Here is a 24,102-nt window from a genome sequence, read left to right as displayed (position 1 = left end):
TTTATTCTGGAGCCTTTTCTACCATAGTCTACTGTTTCTGGGATAGAGAGGTGGAGAGACATTTGCTTGTCATTAATTTCCTCATAAGACCACTTAACTGCTTTTTATTGCTAAATATGCATATGTATAACCTGTTACGTTAGTTATTATAATACTATTATTTTGATGTTGGAGCTGGAGGAATAATCAATCGTGGGTGCTATTGATTTAACGCCGGGGCTGGTTGGAATTTTTTTTCCAATTAGGGCCCCCAACATTCCAGGATCTAGACAAGCCGCAACTAAAGAATCCAGCAGCCACAGGTGGTGAAAGTGACAAGAACAGGTAGGAGAGAGCAGGATAGTCTGTGAAATGTTGTGATTCTAGTGTGATAATCCCATTTTTGGTGACTGTTCTGCCCAATGTAAGGGGCAGGCCAAGTCTGTGAACTCTTTATATACACTCTGCATTCTTTATATACTACACTGTGGTGCTAGCTGTCCTTCGTGGGCTTACCACACCCCCTCTGGTGGGCCGCTACCATTGTATTCACCCTTGTGAATCTGAATTGGGGGCACTTATGTGAGGCATAATGTGATTATGGGCACTTATGTGGGGCATATGAATTTGGGCACTTATGTGGGGCATAAAATGAATTGGGGGCATTACTGTGGTATAATATGATCTGGGGATTCTACAATGTGGTATGTTATGAATTGTGGACAGGACTATTTCCCACAGTATTTACTAGGCCTCTACAATGAGGGCACAACTAAGAGGCACTATGAGGTCACTGTCCTGCTGTCCTGAAAGTCAGGAGTGCTGAGACATAGATCACGCTCTGGCGAGCGGTCACTGCACTCTTCTGCCAATGGTGTACACAGCAATGAAGGTTTTTTTCTGTAAGAGGGTGGCCTAGCACTTTTCACCTGCTAGACACGCCCCAATGATGCACAGCTATGCCACCAATTGTATGACCACTCCCACTTTTGCACCACCGCTCAGTGGCAGCGCAAATTTTAAGTTGCTGTACCGGGGCCCTGAATTCCTCTTGGCAGTCCTGGCTGCGATGAGCCAAATCACCATCACAGCTTTTCTTTTAATTTATCCAGAGAAATCAGAGATTTCTCCTGTTTTAACCTGTCTAACGCTGGTTACTGCAGTCCCCATAGACGTCTATAAAGACTGCGATGTGACTCTGTGGCCAGGCTATCGCTGCTGAAAAAGTCTCTCTTTTTCCAGCATCAACCAGGTACCATAGCAATACACGTGCGTGACCTTAGCGCCGTGCATGCGCAGTAGGCACTGGAGTCAGTTTCTCCATTCGCTGGCTTTATCAAGCATTAGTACATTCTGTATAGCTGTGGTCTGCAGTAATACAAAGTAAATCTTACTGCTGCCCACTGAGCACCAATGTTAAATTGACCCCTTGGACAGGGCCATCTTAACAACATTATGGGCCCCCGGGCAAAGCAGTGCACCGGGGCCCCTAGATATTGATATATAGATGTATACAGATATATATATATATATATATAGATATATATAGAGATAGATAGATGTAATTGCTCAGTGACCCTTGTAGGTTTTTTTTTGCAGGTTTTTTTCTTTTGCAGGATTATTTTTTCTCATTAAAAGCCATACCTATGGGGCCCCCTTGCCCGTCGGGCCCCTGGGCAGCTGCCCATCGTGCCCAATGGAAAAGATGGCCCTGCCCTTGGAATGATTTGCTTGGCTTTTACCAATCATCGATATTAATGTATCATGAATTCAGGTGTCCACTAGGAGGCGGTGTTGCCGGGAAAGACTAATTTCCTGCATTTACCCAAAGTGACCGCCAGATGGCTAAGCCGATGCTACCATGGAAATGACTGCTAAAACCGTAACTTTGTGCACATTGTACTACACCGACACCTGGCCCGGCTGGGGAAATGTTTGCGATCATATTTATAGTCTTCGTCGCAGCTCCCAGAAGATAAAGTCCCATTTACATGTCAGCTCGATATCACTGGTGACCTGCACATGCGCAGTACGGACAGCGGGGTTCCTGATCACGCATGCGCAGTGTGCTCAGTGTAGCAGCATTACAGGAAAGTATCACGGGAGTTTTGTCCGCAGTTTCAGAGACTGAAGTAGTGAAGTGACCCTGGGGTGAGTGTTACTGTGCACTGGGTGTAAGTGTGTGATTGGTGATTACATAGGAGACTATACACATGTTGTACAGTGAGTTATGCCGGCTCTGTGCCTTCCTCCTGGTGACAGATGGTGAAAGAGGAACTTTCATGACTTAGATTAGACCAGATCAGACGTGTGATCACTGACACATAACGCTGCACTGCAATTCGTTCACACCCATGCTCTTACTATGTACTATGCAGACATGCAGCGTGCCTTTACTGTGTGCCATGTAGCGTGCCTTTACTGTGTGCCATGTAGCGTGCCTTTACTGTGTGCCATGTAGCGTGCCTTTACTGTGTGCCATGTAGCGTGCCTTTACTGTGTGCCATGTAGCGTGCCTTTACTGTGTGCCATGTACCGTGCCTTTACTGTGTGCCATGTAGCGTGCCTTTACTGTGTGCCATGCAGCGTGCCTTTACTGTGTGCCATGTAGCGTGCCTTTACTGTGTGCCATGCAGCGTGCCTTTACTGTGTGCCATGTAGCCTGCCTTTACTGTGTGCCATGTAGCGTGCCTTTACTGTGTGCCATGTAGCGTGCCTTTACTGTGTGCCATGTAGCCTGCCTTTACTGTGTGCCATGTAGCGTGCCTTTACTGTGTGCCATGCAGCGTGCCTTTACTGTGTGCCATGTAGCGTGCCTTTACTGTGTGCCATGCAGCGTGCCTTTACTGTGTGCCATGTAGCCTGCCTTTACTGTGTGCCATGTAGCGTGCCTTTACTGTGTGCCATGTAGCCTGCCTTTACTGTGTGCCATGCAGCGTGCCTTTACTGTGTGCCATGTAGCGTGCCTTTACTGTGTGCCATGCAGCGTGCCTTTACTGTGTGCCATGTAGCGTGCCTTTACTGTGTGCCATGCAGCGTGCCTTTACTGTGTGCCATGTAGCGTGCCTTTACTGTGTGCCATGTAGCGTGCCTTTACTGTGTGCCATGCAGCGTGCCTTTACTGTGTGCCATGTAGCGTGCCTTTACTGTGTGCCATGCAGCGTGCCTTTACTGTGTGCCATGTAGCGTGCCTTTACTGTGTGCCATGTACCGTGCCTTTACTGTGTGCCATGCAGCGTGCCTTTACTGTGTGCCATGCAGCGTGCCTTTACTGTGTGCCATGTAGCGTGCCTTTACTGTGTGCCATGTAGCGTGCCTTTACTGTGTGCCATGCAGCGTGCCTTTACTGTGTGCCATGTAGCGTGCCTTTACTGTGTGCCATGCAGCGTGCCTTTACTGTGTGCCATGTAGCGTGCCTTTACTGTGTGCCATGTAGCGTGCCTTTACTGTGTGCCATGTAGCGTGCCTTTACTGTGTGCCATGTAGCGTGCCTTTACTGTGTGCCATGTAGCGTGCCTTTACTGTGTGCCATGTAGCGTGCCTTTACTGTGTGCCATGTAGCGTGCCTTTACTGTGTGCCATGTAGCGTGCCTTTACTGTGTGCCATGCAGCGTGCCTTTACTGTGTACCATGTAGCGTGCCTTTACTGTGTGCCATGCAGCGTGCCTTTACTGTGTGCCATGTAGCGTGCCTTTACTGTGTGCCATGCAGCGTGCCTTTACTGTGTGCCATGTAGCGTGCCTTTACTGTGTACCATGTAGCGTGCCTTTACTGTGTGCCATGTAGCCTGCCTTTACTGTGTGCCATGCAGCGTGCCTTTACTGTGTGCCATGCAGCGTGCCTTTACTGTGTGCCATGTAGCGTGCCTTTACTGTGTGCCATGTAGCGTGCCTTTACTGTGTGCCATGTAGCGTGCCTTTACTGTGTGCCATGTAGCGTGCCTTTACTGTGTGCCATGTAGCGTGCCTTTACTGTGTGCCATGTAGCGTGCCTTTACTGTGTGCCATGTAGCGTGCCTTTACTGTGTGCCATGTAGCGTGCCTTTACTGTGTGCCATGTAGCGTGCCTTTACTGTGTGCCATGTAGCGTGCCTTTACTGTGTGCCATGTAGCGTGCCTTTACTGTGTGCCATGTAGCGTGCCTTTACTGTGTGCCATGTAGCGTGCCTTTACTGTGTGCCATGTAGCGTGCCTTTACTGTGTGCCAGGCAGGCGTGCAGGGTCCACCTGTACTCAAGATTGTAGAGGAGGGGAAGGGGGTGGACTGATGCGTTTCGTCACTAATGATGTGACTTCCTCAGCCAGGTGTGCGTATTTTTATTAGGGACTTTTCAAGAGGAATGCCAGGTACAAAATCAATAAATAATCAATACCAAAGACTATCACCTGCCACTATTCCTTCATGACTCAGGGGTCTATTTGGAAGATAGAAGAATTTCCAGCGATATTGTCTGTATTCACTTAGACTCAATACTCAAATTAGTTAAACATGATAATAAAATAAACCATGGATGAAATAATACTTATGTTTCTCTGAAGTGTATGTCGTTTCTTCTTTGTGATATCTACTCCACCAAAGTTACTCATAGTCGTTTTATATGTTAAAAGAAATGTGTTTTTTGACAAAACATAGTGTGAAACATTTAAATATAGATTTAACACTCTAAAAAGTTCAAATGTTATTCCTTATTGTGAGTAATTTTCCCATGTAAATTTGTCCTCCGCTGTGTCTCTCCTATGAAAATTTACTTACGAGACAGCGGTCTGTGAATTTGCCTTAATAAATAAATATTATATGATGTGCGTTGATCTTCTTCACTTCACATCATATCGTTCTTCTTTATTAAGGCGAATTTGCAGACAGGGAGGGAGACTTACTAGAGCTTAGAGGCTTTATGTTCAAGTTTCTGTGGCAGGTCCAGTTTCTAGGAAGGATGGATGTTGCAATTTCAACAATATTCCAGATGCCTTACCACAGGTGGTGACGGGCAGAGTCTCCCCTTTTTTGTGGGCACGCACACCAAATTTCAAATAACTCAAAGCATCTTTATGATTTGCCAGAGAGCCCTGGCAAAAACTATAGCGGTAGACACACAGTCACAGACACTGGTCCGAGAAACTCTTGTCCTCAGCAGCTGGCTGAGGGCCAATCCCCTAATCTAACAGTCTGCAGACAGCACACACTGCCAACTGCTGTGTGTTTTTCTAGACCTCTCTGGTGCCTCCCTGTGGGTACAAAGGAATTCCAGTCATGTGGCCAGACCGTGCCATCTTGGATCTTTCCCAGAGACCATTGCATCCTAACCTCACCCAGTATGGGCAACTGACAAGTACCTCCCAGCCCCCTCCTTAAGAATTCCTGTACAGATGTCCACTTCCCCTATTACTTATGGCCTCTTTACAATAGAAAAGCTGCTGCCCCATCCAGGATATAGTAACAGAAGGGAGGGGAGGGGAGGGGGTACTGGGTGGCTGCACTACTGCTTCCAGGATGCCCTTAAATCCACAAATGCAGTTATTCTAAACATTACAGAAGATTAAGCAGTTAGTACAATATCCATCAGTCTCACAATGATCGCAGCTAGTGCAAGTTATATAACCAGGGCACCATCAGGGGGGGACATAGGGGTACCTGGTGTTTGAGAATCTAGGACGTGACAGACAGGGTGGGGTTCCATCCGCTTAGTCCTTGTGTTAAGTGGCTGGAATTCCCTGTTTCATCACACTAATGGCATTTTTAAGGTCTACATTTCCCACATAAAAAATGTTGACGAACGGCCGGTGTTCTTAACCTATGAAATTTGTGGTGGATCATCTAGATCCTCTAATGATTAAAGTTTGAACACTAATTATTAAGCATATGTTGGGGCAGTTTTCTGTATTTCCTCTACAGATGTAATAACTACCTTCAATTGACAAGTCAATGGTGGTGTTTGTGTGTGTGTATCGATCGATCGGAGCTCAGAGATAAGAGACCACACACAGTGTTTGGTGTCCAAACTGAACTGCTTTACTTAAGGAAATAGCTAATATTTTTATAAACAATAATCACGTTGAAACAATCACGTCTGTAATATTATGGAACGTTTCTATATTAATCAAACAGGTATAAAACAAGGTAGCGGTCAAGCTTAATGCTAAATGTCATGAAGTTCCTTATTACTTATCCAATCTGGGGTCCTTGATGCTGACATAACTTCTTGATTCTGCAAAGTTTCACATTAGCAGGCGCTCGGCTAATTTCCTTTGTGGTTAGCTTCTTAATTCCAGACGAACATGAACACAAAATATCTGATTTGATTTAAGGAGATACAACGGGCTAGATTTACTAAGCTGCGGGTTTGAAAAAATGGGTATGTTGCCTATAGCAACCAATCAGATTCTAGCTTTCATTTATTCAGTACCTTCTACAAAATGACAGCTAGAATCTGATTGGTTGCTATGGGCAACATCCCCACTTTTTCAAACCAGCAGCTTAGTAAATCTAGCCCAACATCTTAATAGAATTGAGAAAGATACAACATATAGAAGCATGCAAAACACTTTTTTTGAATATAGCTTAAGGCCATAAGTAATAGAATAACCTTAGCAACATTTTTTCTTACTTCATATGACCCTAGACCCCACACATACATGAATGCCCTTCTTGCTGTATTAAATATTATGTATGTATTATGTTTGTCGCACTACCAGGTGCATTATTTTCCGGAGAGCGTCAAACACCTGTAGAGGAAGACTAGTGGTACCAGCTGTTTGAAAACAAAGGAGTGTTGTAGAATCACACAGCTGACCCTGTATACTTCTCAGTCCAAAATAATGATCGTCTTGGAATGAAGAGTATATTTGTTATTTAAACAAGATGATCAAATAATCAGCAAATAGTCCCCAAATTATCCAACTAAATTCAAACTATCAATAGATAGACAGCTTTATTATCATCATTATATTTTATTTTTAATGTGCCAATACATTATACAGCACTGTACAGGAGGGGCTGCTGATGTAAACAAATGACCTACAATGCCACAAAACAGAAGAGCGAATGGCCTTGCTTAAACAAGCTTCCAATCTAAGAGGCATGGTGTATATAAGATACATAAGGTATCACAGTAACAATTGTAGCTGTTAGTGGAGATATGTTTATGGATATAGGTACAGTGCTAGTTCCTGGCTCTGGGCAGATGGTAATTACAGATACAGTGCTAGTTCTATCTGTTGGGGTCCCACAAGGTTCTACTCTTGGCCCTTTACTTTTAACAGTGTACACCTCTTCCCTTGGGTCACTAATTCGCCCTTCAATACCACCTCTACGCTGATGATACCCAAATCCTTATCTCTTCCCCAGACCTCTCTCCTTCTGTACTTTCTCATGTAACCAACTATCTTTCTGCTATCTCCACATGAATGTCCCAACGCTACCTAATGCTCAACATGTCCAAAACAGAACTTATTATCTTCCCTCCTGCCATAGTCTCCACCTGCCCTCAAATCTCCCTCACTGTCAATATCACCACAATTTCCTCAGTTTTCCAAGCCAGCTGCCTTGGTATCACACTTGACTCCACCCTCTGCTTTATTTCTCACATCCAGACTTTCTCCCAGTCCTGTCAACTCCACCTTTAAAACATTACCAGAATACGCCCTTTTCTTACTCAACATGCTACCAAAACACGTATCCATTCTCTCATCATCTCCCGTCCTGACTATTGCAACCTCCTGCTATCTGGCATTCCTGACACCCATATATCCACACTTCAATCCATCCTAAATGCTGCAGCAAGACTGATCTTCCTCTCTCACTGCTCCACATCTGCTGCACCACTTTGCAAATCCCTACACTGGCTCTCTGTGTCCTCCAGAATCAAATTCAATTTACTCGCCCTTATTTACAAAGCCCTCAACAACACTACCCCTGTATACATCTCAAATCTCATATCAAAATACTCTCCCTCCTGCCCTCTTAGATCTACCTCTGACCTGCGCCTTGTCTCGTCTCTGGTAACCACAAGACTTCTGCCGTACTGCTCCCCACTTATGGAATTCTCTACCACGCTCAGTCAGACATTCCCCCAGCCTTCAAATCTTCAGACGCTCTTTGAAAGCGCATCTCTTTTTAGAGGTGACCTTATCCCTAATAATACTATTCACACTAATGCACACTCACAACTATCCCAATCTCCACTTTGAGCCACACTCGCTCCTCTTGTTTCAGCTGTGCCCTCTTCCACCTAGAATGTAAGCTCTGTAATGAGCAGGGTCCTCCATACCCTCTGTTTTCATGTCTGCATTTATTTTGTCTACCTTGTATGTCCCTGTTTATGTATGTCCTGTTTTCCCTACTGTACAGTGCTGCGGAGTACTGTGGCCCCTTACAAATTTATGATAATAATAGTTACTGGCTCCGACCAGATGGTAATTACAGTTACAGTGCTAGTTCCTGTCTCTGGGCAGATGGTAATTACAGATACAGTGCTAGTTTCTGGCTCTGGGCAGATGGTAACTGCAGGTACAGTGCTAGTTCCTGTCTCTGAGCAGATGGTAATTGCAGGTACAGTGCTAGTTTCTGTCTCTGAGCAGATGGTAATTGCAGGTACAGTGCTAGTTTCTGGCTCTGAGCAGATGGTAATTGCAGGTACAGTGCTAGTTCCTGTCTCTGGGCAGATGGTAATTGCAGGTACAGTGCTAGTTCCTGTCTCTGAGCAGATGGTAATTGCAAATACAGTGCTAGTTTCTGGCTCTGTACAGATGGTAATTGCAGGTACAGTGCTAGTTCCTGTCTCTGGGCAGATGGTAATTGCAAGTACAGTGCTAGTTTCTGGCTCTGGGCAGATGGTAATTGCAGGTACAGTGCTAGTTCCTGTCTCTGGGCAGATGGTAATTACAGATACAGTGCTAGTTTCTGTCTCTGAGCAGATGGTAACGACGGATACAGTGCTAGTTTCTGTCTCTGGGCAGATGGTAATTGCAAGTACAGTGCTAGTTTCTGGCTCTGGGCAGATGGTGATTACAGGCACTGTAATCTTTACTGATGAATTTGGGTGCTGAAAATATCTGATGGTGACATAATTTCTTCTAAAGCTATGGTTTCCAGTTGTTCAAGGATGGTCTCTAAGTTAATCTTACATAACATGGGGTGTAATTTACAGTGCAGTTTATAACTCAAATGGTTTTGCATAGTATCCATTGTAAGTGAAAAGGAACATCGCTAGATCCACGTAGCATAGCATACAGTCAGGTTTCATGCTACATTAATGGCAGCCTGCCAAGTTAATGATAAAGGTAAGCGCCAATAGATCAGCAATTGATTTCTTTAAATGTTAGCGTAGGAACGCATATGAGGTGGTCGCCGTAAAGTGCTATATGCAAATAAGGAAGTTGCGCTAATTGATAGTACTCATCGGATATAAAAAAACTCAGTGTCATGTAACAGAGTACTTATCATAACCATATTGTCCTTAGTTCTTTATGCAAAGTACAATCCAATCAAATGCTGCCAAGGATCCAAAAGAGAATCCCAAAGAGTCTCTTGGGGAAGATGTGTATAGACTTAGAAGAATATGGTGCTGATGAAAAAGTATATAGTGTGTATTGTTCAACTGAATGATCCTTAGCTGTGATAAAAAAATACCCCCCTTTAAGTGCATATGGAAAACCTTCAATCATAGGATGTCCTGGAAATAGAGAGGAACTCAAAACATGTAAATAGGACAAAACAACCATGTGTTTCTTCGTATAACAAAATTAAAATTAATAAATTGTAATTGTGCTCACATATTAGGTGAGAAATTCCATGTATAGGATGATGTAGAAATTCCTGCAGCAGTTTGTGAATCCTTGTGAATGATCCATGCTCAATAGAAATAAAATGCAAACACTGTCTGTGACAGGATGGACCGCCTATGCCACCTGTCTGTTGTTGCTGGGAACCGGCTGGGCTTACTTTGCCACCGTCCCTTTTCGTTATTCCGAATACGCCTTTCCTGTCGCAGTAGGAGGAGCCTGCTGCCACCACTGAGCTCCTTTATGGCGCTCAGAACCACATTTCTTCTGGGTAACTGTCACTGCTAGTGTACTCCCGTGCTGGTAACCCCTGGCCTCTTCCTATGGATCAGAGTTACTGGGGATGGATCCCCCCTGGCTTATCACACTGACCGGAGCTTCAGGGTAGCAGGGAGAGCGGTCGTACTGGAGAGCTGGGTCCAACCTCAGAAACAGCCGGAAAACTAATTAGATTTAGAGTCTAATCTGCAGGTCACAGAATTACAGCAATATTGAAGATGCTTTCAAGCAGGTCTTTGAAGCAACTGATGTTTATTTGCTCTCACACTGGTCTAAGGTGCCAGGTGATCAGGTCAGATGGAACATCAGAATGATACATTTCAGTGTACATGACAGTGCTTTTTATACAGGTTTGGATACAGGCTATTTTTAGAATCAGGATGTGACCTGTTTACCAAAACATAGATTTACATGCATTGCAAAGCTAACAATATGTACACTTATCTGTGAAATTCTAGAAACTGTGATGTCCTGCATCTTGTTTTTAGACACAGGAAATCTAGCAGGACAGCTTTAATTAAACCTTCCTGTCTTCAAGTGTACCCTCACAAATCAAAAGATCCAATCAACATGAATCCTTTCTTTAGACAGTTGCAGAATACACATTCTCAAAGACAGGTACAATCCCAAACAGAGCGTTTTTTTACACCAAGATATACAAAAGGCTTTCAAAACAAAGACTTATTGTATCAGATATATACATCAGAAATGAGGCATTTCCTCTAGAAAGCTTAAAACAGAAAAAAAAAAATTCTACCCTGGGCTCAGAAATAACGATTTCCTATATTAAAACATACACAATATCAATAATAAGTGCATTGGCAATTATATAAATAAGCGCCTTGCGCTATTTCCCTTATACCAGAAGTTATTTATCAGTGATCCAGTCACACTGCCGTTAATCCAGTAAATTGTGCAGACTGGGAGACTGCACTCACCTTCAAACAGCAGAAAATCACATCCAATCACAATATATTTTTCATCCACCAAAAAATGGAATTTTGAAAGGTGACCTTCCCCTCTTCCTTTAAACATGCTTTTGTCTCCCCTATACTCCAAAAAACATCCCTTGACCATGCCTCTCTCTCTAATTTTCGCCCTATCTCCCTCCTTTCTTTGTCTACAACCGTCTCACCTCTTTTCTATCTTCACACCTACTCCTTGATCCACTCTAATCCGGTTTTCGCTCCCTCCACTCCATCGAAACTTCCCTCACTAAGGTCACTAATGATCTTCTCTTCGCTAAATCTAAAGGACACTACTCCCTTCTGATCCTTCTTGTCCTCACTGCTGCCTTCGATACCGTTGACCACGCCCTCCTTTTGCAAGCTATAGGCCTCTGTAACACTGTCCTCTCCTGGGTTTCCTCTTGCCTCACCAACCACACCTTTTCAGTCTCTATACATGATTCTAAATACCTCCCTTCTTCCCTTACCTGTTGGAGTTCCCCAAGGTTCCGTTCCCATGTCCTATCAGGTTAGCCTCTACTCTCAAAGGCTGCAAGCGTGCCCTTAAGACTCTTTTTTTTCATTCAAGCCTATCAGCTTTACCCCAATCGATACCGCACTATTTGTTTATCCCCCTTTAGATTGTAAGGTCTCATGAGCAGGGCCTTCCTTGTGTTCTCCTTCTATAATTCCATCACCCTCTGTACCTCTTGGCCTAGCCCTGGTTTTTAAGCTCAAGCCTACGTCATGCTGGTCACTACCATCACTCTCACTCACTGTTCTGTAAATAACTTGATCTGCATTAACATCCTATTTGTATATTTGTCTATTCATAATCTCTGGTCTTTGTATTTTGTTCTCCATGTAATGTGTTATGGATCTTTTGTGGTGCCTTATGAATAAAATATAATGCTAATAATAAGGTATTGTTAACTGAGAACCTCATATTTCCAAAGTCTGACCTATAGTTTAGCAATACTTATACAGTATATTTGCTTTTGTTTGACTTGGTTTATATGTCTATTTGCACATTTTAGTGCCCATTTCTTTTTACTATACCAAAATAAGGATATGCATTATTAACTTAACCCTAGCTAGTGCAGAAGATAAAAAAAAAAGTCTGACGCATTGTAATTATAACATACCAGATCTCTAATTATTCCTTTCTAATGATGTGTCCCAACAGGAATATAATCGGGAACGAAGAGCACAGAAACCAAACGGATTCTTCTCTCGTGTTTTGTGGGGGAGGTTTGTAGAAACAGATCTTTGAGGAGTGTGAAATAATGTCTAAGAAACGGGGCAGTCTCAGAAAATCCCACCTGGTTGACACCAATAGCAGCATCACCGAAACACATGAAGTACAGAGCACACAGGAGACTGCATTAGTGAAGCTGGACAACCAGAAAGAGACTTCAGAGGTCTCCTCTAAATCAAGTCATAAGGTTCAAAAGAAAGTCTGCACTACAAAGCCAAAGTACAACTCTTCTGAATCTGATGAAAGCTCTAAGACGGACTCCGACCTTGAGGAAAATAAGTCTGTTCACAATGGAAAGGGTAAGTTCACCTGCCCGGAATGTGGAAAGCACTTTACCTCTGCATCCTACCTAATAATTCACGAGAGAGTCCACACAGGAGAGAAACCATTTGAATGCTTGGAATGTGGGAGATGTTTTGCTCAGAAACAGCATCTCAGGACCCATCACCGTACTCACACAGGAGACAAACCACATCAATGTGCAGAGTGTGGGAAAAGGTTTATTTTGAAATATGACCTTTCAATCCACATGAGAAGTCATACAGGAGAAAAACCATATAAATGTTCTGAATGTGGCAAAGGTTTTATTACAAGCTCCAAACTTCGTATGCATGAAGTTTCCCACACAGGCGCAAACCCATTTCCATGTTCTGAATGTGGTAAAGGTTTTCCTACCAAATACCGGCTACGTTGCCACCAGGTCATACACACTGGAGAGAAGGCTTTTGAATGTCCTGAATGTGGGAAATGCTTCTCTACTAATTCACATCTTAACAGCCACAAGAATACTCACACAGGGGAAAAGCCCTTTAAGTGCTCTGAATGTGGGAAAGATTTTTCTTGTAAAGCCAGTCTTTGTAGCCATCAGAAAGTCCACACAGGAGAAAAACCATTTGCATGTGATGAATGTGAGAAGTGTTTTTCTGGAAAATCGGAACTTACCAATCATGTAAAAATCCACACAGGCGAAAAGCCATATAAATGTTCTGAATGTGGTAATGCTTTCCCTACCAAACGCCAGCTAAGTAACCACCAGGTTGTCCACACCGGAGAGAAGGCTTTTGAATGTCCTGAATGTGGGAAATGCTTCTCTACTAATTCACATCTTAACAGCCACAAGAAAACTCACACAGGGGAAAAGCCCTTTAAGTGCTCTGAATGTGGGAAAGGTTTTTCTTACAGAGCCCATCTTCGTAGACATCAGAAAGTCCACACAGGAGTAAAAACATTTACATGTCGCAAATGTGAGGAGTGTTTTTCTGAAAAATATGAACTTGCCAACCACATGAAAATCCACACAAGGGAAAAATCTTATAAATGCCCCAAGTGTGGTGAATGTTTTAAGAACCAGTCTGATCTCTTTCAGCACAAGAAAAGTCAAGGCCATGAGGAGACATTTGTGTGTACTGAATGTGATAAACATTTTAAATATAAAAATCATCTTGTACAGCATAAGCTAATTCATACTGGAGAAAAGCCATTTGCATGTACAGAGTGCGGGAAAGCCTTCAGACAAAAAATAGCGCTGATTTTACATGGACAGAGATATCACAATGGTGGAATAAAACCGTTTGAATGCTCGGAATGTGGAAAATGTTTTTTTCTAAAATATGAGCTTGAGAAACATGAGAGAGTTCACACAGGGGAGAAACCATTTCTTTGCTCTGAATGTGGGAAAGGTTTTAGTGTCCGCGCACTACTTGTTATTCATCAGAGAAAACACACTGGAGAGAAGCCATTTTCTTGCCCGGAATGTGGAAAATGTTTCCGTGACAGTGATTCTGTTAATAAACACAGGAGAATTCACACAGAAGATAAGCCATTTGTGTGTTCTGAGTGTGGAAAAACATTTCGTCTCAACAGGCTGCTTGTTTCACATCAGAGATGTCACACAGGCGAGAAACCATACATCTGTTCGGAGTGTGGTAAATCTTTCAAAGATAGATGCGGCCTTGTCAACCATCAAAAAATCCACACAGGAGAGAGACCATTTGCTTGTACAGAATGTGGGAAGAGTTATAGAATGAACTCAGAACTTGTTAAACATAAGATGATTCATTCTGGTGAGAGACCGTTTCCTTGTTTGGAATGTGGGAAACGCTTTATAGATAAGAAAACTTTGAGAGTACATCATCGAAGCCACACAGGGGAAATGCCGTATGAGTGTTTGGAATGCGGTAAACGCTTTAGATATAATTCAAATCTTGTACATCACAAGAAGAAGCATTCAGGAGTAAAGCCGCACTTGTGTACCCTGTGTGGCAATTCTTTCATATATGCCTCAGGATTGGCCAGACATCTAGAGGTTCATAAGTGTAATATGGAAAGCGATTCAACACAAAGCTAGTCACTGTTACATGGGAGGTATTTATTATACTGGCTTCGTCAAATGGAACAACAGTGATTCCACACTGATCGCGTAGTAGTGCAAACCCATATTTTAGAATTTAAATTCTACCTTGTCTTGTATTTTAAAATTAAGAAGTAGGGGCCTGAATAATAAAATCTTGTAAGCTTGTTAGCTCCTGGGTCAAAACTGTATAGCGCACAATATCAAAAAAGCTGAAACCATATTATGTTTGTGCCATTCTAAGAACCTTTGGTCCATGTCCTGATTTTGACTCATTCCTATGTGAACTTGGCTAAAAAGTTAGGTGCCAGCATCTTTGTGAAGACCCCAAAGGTCAAATCCTGACTTATGTGAAGCGATAAAGAGGACAGGGCAGGTCAACTTGCTCTTAGTTTGATTTGAGAAGCAAGCATTAGTATTCTGGGTGCTGAACTGGCCAGAATACCCTGGGGTGGGGGTACTTCTCTGTCTGCCCAGAACGATAGCGCTAACAGTCATCATCATCATTTATTTATATAGCGCCACTAATTCCACAGCGCTGTACATAGAACTCATTCACATCAGCCCGTGCCCCATTGGAGCTTACAGTCTAAATTTCCTAATATAGACACACGCTCACACACAGACACAGACAGATAGGGAGACAAACAGACAGAGAGGAAGAAACTAGGGTCAATTTTGATAGCATCCAATTAACCTACCAGTATGTTTTTGGAGTGGGAGGAAACCGGAGCACCCGGAGGAAACCCACACAAACACAGGGAGAACATACAAACCCCACACAGATAAGGCCATGGTCGGGAATCGAACTCATGACCCCAGTGCTGTGAGGCAGAAGTGCTAACCACTAGACCACTGTGCTGCCCCAACAGTGCCTACATACCGCCGCTTCACCCCAACAGACTCGCCTGCAGCAATGGGGGTACTGTTTTGTGAGTACATCCGACTTTTTGCATTTATTTAATGTGCCCCAAACACATAATGAAAAAAACCTTACCCACAGTTGCTCTTTAAGTCACAATTTTTCTGCTGTTATCCAGGAAACTGATCGGACACAGAATGAAAATAATATTCCAGACATTGTGTTTTTATTTTGATTTTGCCTTTTGAAAAGTTTTTAAAGTGTACTAGTCACGTTATCCATATGTTGTTTTTATATGTAATCTAAAGCCAGACTGCTTTTAAAAATGTTTTTTTTTTTAAAAAAAAATGTAAGTTTAAATTCCATTTTATGTGCCTTATTTTGCCTCTTTAAAATACAGTGCTTGCTGTTGACTGTATGTTGTACATTCTCATGCTGATTATGCTCAGGGAGCAACCAAAATCCTGGTCCATTCACTCATCATTTCATGTCTCGACTATTGCAACCTCCTCCTCATTGGCCTTCCTGACTCGCTCATTTCTGACCATCATGCTGCAGCTAGGCTCATCTTCCTCTCCCGCTACTCCTCTGTGTAAATCCATTCATTGCCTCCCTAGCCATTTTTCAGCACTCAATACAAGCTCCTTACCCTCACTTGCAAAGCCCTTAACAACATTTCTCCCCCTTACATCTGTGACCTTGCCTCGAGGTACATTCCTACCCAGCCACTCTACTCTGCCTCGGACCTCCGCCTCAATTCACCTCTCATTACCTCTTCCCATGCTCACCTCCAAGACTTCTTACGTTCTCATGGTTATTATGCAATTTCTAATCAGTGATTTGCTATTTCTGTGATCCTGTGCAAGATAAATAGGTTCCAGAATCTGTAACAGCCAGTAAGTATAGGTAACAGGTTCACTGTGATCCTGTAATACCAGGTTATGTTCTGCACTTACTCTGAGATGTTTCTTGCTATTAAAAATGTTTTTGCTCAAAATAAATGATTCTGACTACGCTACTGGTGGTGTTTTTCTTGATTGAAATGTCCAGATACAGATTTAGCTTTGTACTTTAATGAATATTGAACGATGAGGGTAGTTATGGTGTTATATACACTCACTATTTATTATACTTTTTTTTGGGACAGTCTTAGTAATTACTCATACCCGCTTCAAACTTTTCCTTATGCTGTTTTCATCATTCCCCAGAGCCGTAACTTAAAATTCTAGCGCCCTGGGCGAGAAAGACAAATGCCGCCCCCCTAGCCCTCAATTTTAACCAAATGAACCTAAAATATTCCTAAATTGCGCCCCCCTTCAGCGTTGCGCCCTGGGCGGTCGCCCCTGTCACACAGCCCTAGTTATGGCCCTGTCATTCTCACACCGGTGCTTTTTACCACTTCTAAGCATACAAGCCTCACAATTAACCATACTCAAGAGTATCAATACTATAAACAATCTATGGAAATAGTTACTCTTATACATAGACTATATAGTTTACCAAATGAATATGAAAGTATGTCACCAAATGAGTACATCTCTTCTGGCTATATGTTGTAAATAGGTTTATTCCTTAGTGTATCATTCAGTCAGGGCAGTACTCTGCTCTGCTCGAGTGAGTGTTAGAGAGTGTCTCTCAGTGTGAGTGTGCGTTATATTGCTCTTTACTAGGGTTTGTATCCCTTGAGCTAGTGAACAGAGAGAGTATATGAGTGCTGAACACCCATTGCACAACGCATTGGCGTATACGTGATGACATCACAACGCATTGGCGTATACGTGATGACATCACAACGCATGCATTGTGCTCAGTGGCTTAAGAGCTAGTGCCGTGGATTGTTTTTTGTTCTTTTCCACTATTGGCCTGTGTGTCTGTATACGCATCTTACAATCACATTTAACAGGCCTCAAACATAATCCGGCTGCCGAACCTGAGTGCTGAACAGCTTGTTCTCATCCAATATGGCCACCAACATAAAGGTAATCCTGATGTCTGAGTGACATGATCTCTGCCTTTGTGGCCAACTTTAAACTCTCCATTGATCTCAACGTTTTTGACTGGTGTAGATTTTCACTGGCGTTGGGCGTTAAATAAAACATCCAGCCCAAAAAAAAGCAATGACCGTAGCATTCAATATCAAGAGTGTAGAACATAAGTAACAATCACACACAGAATCTCACTAGCACAGTGAAAGATGAAGCGAAGTCTAATCTACAATGTGGGAAACAGATAAATTAGCGCTATTTTCAAACTCCAATGTTGGTAGACAGATGAATGTAATAAGGGCAGCATCATCTCTCCCTCCTGTTAAGGGAAGGAAACCACTGGCATCTAATATGTGGCATTATTTGTGCCAACAATGGTGTCTCTACCTTATAGCTATCACATCTTCAACAACTAAATGCCACATAAGAATCATTATTGGAGAAGCCCTGGACGCACATCTGGAAAAATTAAAATATGTTTATTACTGTTATGGCTAACGGTTATTGCCCTAAGCTTCCAGAACAGATGACAGAGGTCTTTGTCTATCTCAGCCACCTTTCCTATAGAGCTTGTTGCAGTCACAGGAACTGGAAGCTCATACAATACAGCGAGAAGATAGGAGGCGGTACAATACAATACACAGCGAGAAGATAGGAGGCGGTACAATACAATACACAGCGAGAAGATAGGAGGCGGTACAATACAATACACAGCGAGAAGATAGGAGGCGGTACAATACAATACAGTGAGAAGATAGGAGGCGGTACAATACAATACACAGCGAGAAGATAGGAGGCGGTACAATACAATACACAGCGAGAAGATAGGAGGCGGTACAATACAATACACAGCGAGAAGATAGGAGGCGGTACAATACAATACACAGCGAGAAGATAGGAGGCGGTACAATACAATACACAGCGAGAAGATAGGAGGCGGTACAATACAATACACAGCGAGAAGATAGGAGGCGGTACAATACAATACACAGCGAGAAGATAGGAGGCGGTACAATACAATACACAGCGAGAAGATAGGAGGCGGTACAATACAATACACAGCGAGAAGATAGGAGGCGGTACAATACAATACACAGCGAGAAGATAGGAGGCGGTACAATACAATACACAGCGAGAAGATAGGAGGCGGTACAATACAATACACAGCGAGAAGATAGGAGGCGGTACAATACAATACACAGCGAGAAGATAGGAGGCGGTACAATACAATACACAGCGAGAAGATAGGAGGCGGTACAATACAATACACAGCGAGAAGATAGGAGGCGGTACAATACAATACACAGCGAGAAGATAGGAGGCGGTACAATACAATACAGTGAGAAGATAGGAGGCGGTACAATACAATACACAGCGAGAAGATAGGAGGCGGTACAATACAATACACAGCGAGAAGATAGGAGGCGGTACAATACAATACAGTGAGAAGATAGGAGGCGGTACAATACAATACACAGCGAGAAGATAGGAGGCGGTACAATACAATACACAGCGAGAAGATAGGAGGCGGTACAATACAATACACAGCGAGAAGATAGGAGGCGGTACAATACAATACACAGCGAGAAGATAGGAGGCGGTACAATACAATACACAGCGAGAAGATAGGAGGCGGTACAATACAATACACAGCGAGAAGATAGGAGGCGGTACAATACAATACACAGCGAGAAGATAGGCGGTACAATACAATACACAGCGAGAAGATAGGAGGCGGTACAATACAATACACAGCGAGAAGATAGGAGGCGGTACAATACAATACAGTGAGAAGATAGGAGGCGGTACAATACAATACACAGCGAGAAGATAGGAGGCGGTACAATACAATACACAGCGAGAAGATAGGAGGCGGTACAATACAATACACAGCGAGAAGATAGGAGGCGGTACAATACAATACACAGCGAGAAGATAGGAGGCGGTACAATACAATACACAGCGAGAAGATAGGAGGCGGTACAATACAATACACAGCGAGAAGATAGGAGGCGGTACAATACAATACACAGCGAGAAGATAGGAGGCGGTACAATACAATACAGCGAGAAGATTGGAGGCGATACAATACACAGCGAGAAGATAGGAGGCGGTACAATACAATACACAGCGAGAAGATAGGAGGCGGTACAATACAATACACAGCGAGAAGATAGGAGGCGGTACAATACAATACACAGCGAGAAGATAGGAGGCGGTACAATACAATACACAACGAGAAGATAGGAGGCGGTACAATACAATACACAGCGAGAAGATAGGAGGCGGTAGCACAGACTGGAGCCGATAGGAGTAGGTAGGGGTCAGGGGGCCATTGCAAACAGAGTGGTCAGGGACAAGCTAAAGGGTCAAGGCCGACGACAAGCAAGGATATCCAAATAACTAAGCCAAAAGTTAGGACAATCAGCGGTAAAGCAGGGTCTGTATACAAGCCACAGGTCAACAATGGTAATCAAGCAGGCAGGAACAAAGTATCCACAGGATAGGAAGCTGGTCTGCAAATGAGAGTCTCAAACACTATATACATATGGGGGGGCAATCAAAAAGCAGGAGACAGGTGGAAAAATCAGACTCAGGTGGCTGTTAATTAATTGAATCTGCGCATGCGCCTGGGTGTCCCTTATGCCGGGACGCGGCATTTCAGTGACAGACCGTCACGGCCATTACCTTGGTGACAGCCGGGACAAAGAGGAAGTGACATGTAAACATTGAGCTGTGTTTTCTTGGGGCACCCCCACGGCTCCTAACAATTACAGAGATCTGTCCTAGACATTAAACACATAGGGGTGCAATATGTTTATATATATATTTATATTATACACTGATCAGCCTCCACATTAAAACCACCTGCCTACTATTGTGTAGGTCTGCCTCATGCTGCCGAAACAGCTCTGACCCATCGAGGCATGGACTCTGCAGGTGTCCTGTGGTATCTGGCACCAAGACGGTAACAGCAGATCTTTTACGTCCTGTAAGTTGTGAGGTTGAGCCTCCATGATTTGTCCAGCACATCCCATAGATCTGGGGAATTTGGAGGCCAAGTCAACACCTTGAACTCTTTGCCATGTTCCTCAAACCATTTCTGATCAATTGTGCAGTGTGGCAGGTGTCTCGCTTCTGGCTCCCTCTGGCGTCCCGGCCGTCACCTTGAGGACCGGGACGTCATTTCCCTTTCCTACCCGGCCGTCGCCAAGGCAACGGCCAGACGCCTGTCATATAGCGCTGCGTCCCGGCGGTGTTGGAAGCCGGGCGCATGCGCAAAAAAGGACACAGCCTGTGGGCTAATTAAAGGGGCCTGAAAGTTATCCTGCATCTGTGTGCATCTATCAGGGACTAGCCCTGATTGGTCTGGTGCTATATTGCTGATTACTCTGCAGGGGTGCATGTAAGTTTTGATTGGGCCAGCTGTGTATTTAAGGCAATGAGGACTGCTGCCTCATTGCCGGTTATAGTTTCTGTATCCAGTCTGCTAGACCTGCTCTCTGCCTTGTTCCTGTCTATTGGACTTGCTGTTGTTTACCCGTGTATGACCCTTGGCTTGGATTTGGACTTTGCTTGTGAATCTCGTGACCCTGACCTCTGGCTTGAATACCGACCTCCCTGTCTGCTCGTGACCCCTGACCTCAGCTTGTATACTGGTACTGTTGTCTGCTGCCGGCCCCTGACCTCTGCTTGGATTCCACTCCGCTTGCCTGGGTTCTCCCCAGCCGGTACACACTTCACGACCCTCTGTCAGTCTGCAGCCCAGTCTGTCCCCACCATCAGGGGCTCCAGTGAACACCTGACTGGCAGAGTAGACTCCGGGTTGTGTTGTGCCGGCTGGAGGGGTTCCTAACAGCAGAGCGCATTATCCTGCTGAAAGAGGTCACTGCCATCAGGGAGTACTGTTACCATGAAGGGGTTTACTTGATCTGCAACAATATTTATGTAAGTGACAAGTGTCAAAGATACTTCAACATGAATGCCAGGATCTAAGGTTGTCCAGCAGAACATTGCCCCGGAGCATCACACTACCTCCGCCAGCTTGCCTTCCTCCCATAGTGCATCCTGGTGCCATCTCTTTCCCAGGTAGATGACGCACACACACCTGGCCTTCCATATGATGTAAAAAAAAAATGAGTATCATTAGACCAGGCCACCTTCATCCATTGCTCCATGTCCCAGTTCTGGCGCACACGTGCCCATGGTAGGTGCTTTTGGCGGTGGACAGGGGTCAGCATGGGTGTTCTGACTAATCTGTGGCTACACAGCCCTATATGCATTAACTGTTTCAGCAATTCGTGCTACAGTAGCTCTTCTGTGGGAATGGACCAGAATGGCGAACCTTCGCTCCCCACGCGCATCAATGAGCCTTGGGCGCCCATGACCCTGTCACTGGTTGGCCTTCTTTGCACCACTTTTGGTAGGTACTAACCACTGCATACCGGGAAACCCCCAGAAGACCTGCCGTTTTGCTCTGACCCAGTCGTCTAGCCATCACAAATTGGTCCTTGTCAAAGTCTCTCAGATCCTTACATTGCCCATTTTGTTTCTGCTTCCAACAAATCAACTTCAAGAACTGACTGTTCACTTGCTGCCTAAAATATCTCACCTTTTGACAGATGCCATTGTAACGAGATAATCAATGTTATTTACTTCACTTGTCAGTGGTTTTAATGTTGTGGCTGCTAAGTTCACCGCATTGGAGTGAGCATTAGCCCTTATATACTTTATTGTTTTTTTTGCAAAAAATAGAAGATAATCTATGTCACACTGTCACTGCCGAGCGGACCTGCACATACTGTGCAGCTGCCGACAGCCTTAGAAATTAGAAAGGGGGCGGGGCCTAAATTGCCCCCCTAAAATCGCCCGGGGTATAGCAAAAGTCTGGATCCGCCCCTGTGCCAGATGCTCCTTTGAATTTATAGCACAGTTAACAGTTTACTTCCTAGTTCCATAAAATATCACCAGTACAGTGTTCTCCCTTACATTATTTTCAGTCATTGCAGATCGCCCCCCTGGATCCGCAACTGCTCTCAGTACTAAGCAGCTTGGCCGGGGTAGCTGTCGGAGAGACACCACTTCCTTTATAAAGTGGTTCTTTACTGGGAGCTGTCAGCACCCTGCCCGTTCCATAGAACAAATAGAGGTCGCAGATCACAGATTCCGGAGCAGACATAGTATGTGAGCGCTGAGCTTTTAAAGGTAGGCCCAGCACTCCCAGCATGCTGTGCGTTCATGTGTGCACAATGACACAATTGCAGCATGTATGATGACATCACAGTGCATGCATTGTACTCGTTAGCTTAATAGCTGGTATCTGTAGATTGGTTGTGCACACACAAAAATAATGTGGCCGTTTGGCCTGAGAGCTGATGGATGAAATGAGTTTATAGTAACATTTTGCAAGGCTTTTACCGTACATATTATATTCTAACCTGATGGGTACAGTTTATAGTAATACATTGATGGCTGTTATATATACAGAGAGAAAAAGTGACCATACCCCATATTTATTTCTTTATTGGCATTTGACCTGGTTATAACTTTAAGTTTTAATTTCTGAATATATTTCTAGCACTTTGAGTTAACAGCAACGTCTGCATTCCTGAGGAAATGGAACCTCAGCATCTGCTAGTCATGTAGATGTGTACTGTAATTAGTTCTACATTTTGAAATGTGGTTACACATGTTCCATGACAAACAGGATATCGGGGTCTCTTACATCCTTTCGTCTGTGTATCTTTGTATGTTAAAAAAAAAAAAAAAAAAAAAAAGTGGGGGGTGGAATTGAGTAATTTTGAGGGTTTAATCTGTACCTTTAATCTCAGTAATAAGGTAAATACATTTAATTAAAGAGACACCTATCTGTAATAACATATCAGCATACCATTTAAATGTGTTACAAGCTATAACAAACATCTGACAAAACAAGAAGGATCTGGGGGCTGCCGTCTGTTGCCCACCACTACTCTAGGGTAAGAGAGTAAGCCAGACAGTTTTGTGTCACACCATCAGTCTATGTAATCATCATTTTCATTTGATCTCACCTTGCTTATAGCAGAAGCTGAGTATAATAAACAATTGTATTGTTTTATCACATCTGGGAGTATATTTACTAACCTGCTGTAAGGAGAACCCTAGGTCTCCTTACAGGTGATCCAACCCTGGGTCCAGAGAGACCCATCCCCCTTTAAGCTGGCTCTGGGTTGGTGCTAATAAAAGACTGGATGCCAGGGGTATATTTACTAAACTGCAGGTTTCAAAAAGTGGAGATGTTGCCTATAGCAACCAATCGAATTCTAGCATTTATTTAGTACCTTCTACAAAATGACAGCTAGAATCTGATTGGTTGCTATAGGCAACATCTCCACTCTTTCAATCGTTTAGTAAATACACCCCTGGCATCCAGTCTTTTATTAGCACCAACCCAGAGCCAGCTTAGAGGGGGATGGGTCTCTCTGGACCCAGGGTTAGATCACCTGTAAGGAGACCTAGGGGTGATTGACATGATGACGTCATGCCCGACATTCAGTGACAAGCGGCAGGAGAGAGGAGGATGCTGGGTCCCGGGCGCAGCTGGATTGGTAAGTTTTGTTTATTTTGTGTTTCTTTTTCTCTTCCTGACCGCGGCACCCCTGTGCAGGGGCACAGAGTGTGGAG

General features: G+C 43.8%; 2 protein-coding genes across 2 annotated transcripts in view; both read left to right on the top strand.

Moving 5' to 3' along the window:
* Positions 1-24,102, top strand: part of LOC142159939 (uncharacterized) — a 60,743-nt gene that overhangs the window by 18,289 nt on the left and 18,352 nt on the right. The window lies entirely within an intron of this gene.
* On the top strand, positions 1,884-16,468 carry LOC142159800 (uncharacterized). Its single transcript, XM_075214538.1, has 2 exons — positions 1,884-2,130; positions 12,171-16,468. Exon 2 carries the CDS (start codon positions 12,271-12,273, stop codon positions 14,587-14,589), a length of 2,319 nt encoding a protein of 772 aa, XP_075070639.1. The 5' UTR covers positions 1,884-2,130; positions 12,171-12,270; the 3' UTR covers positions 14,590-16,468.

This window comes from Mixophyes fleayi, chromosome 6 (assembly GCF_038048845.1).
Source record: "Mixophyes fleayi isolate aMixFle1 chromosome 6, aMixFle1.hap1, whole genome shotgun sequence".
Classification (NCBI taxonomy): domain Eukaryota; kingdom Metazoa; phylum Chordata; class Amphibia; order Anura; family Limnodynastidae; genus Mixophyes; species Mixophyes fleayi.
This window is presented reverse-complemented; position numbering and strand designations above follow the sequence as displayed.

Coding starts and splice junctions, on each gene's coding strand:
- LOC142159800 (XM_075214538.1), top strand. CDS start 12,271: ATGTCTAAGAAACGGGGCAGTCTCAGAAAATCCCACCTGGTTGACACC.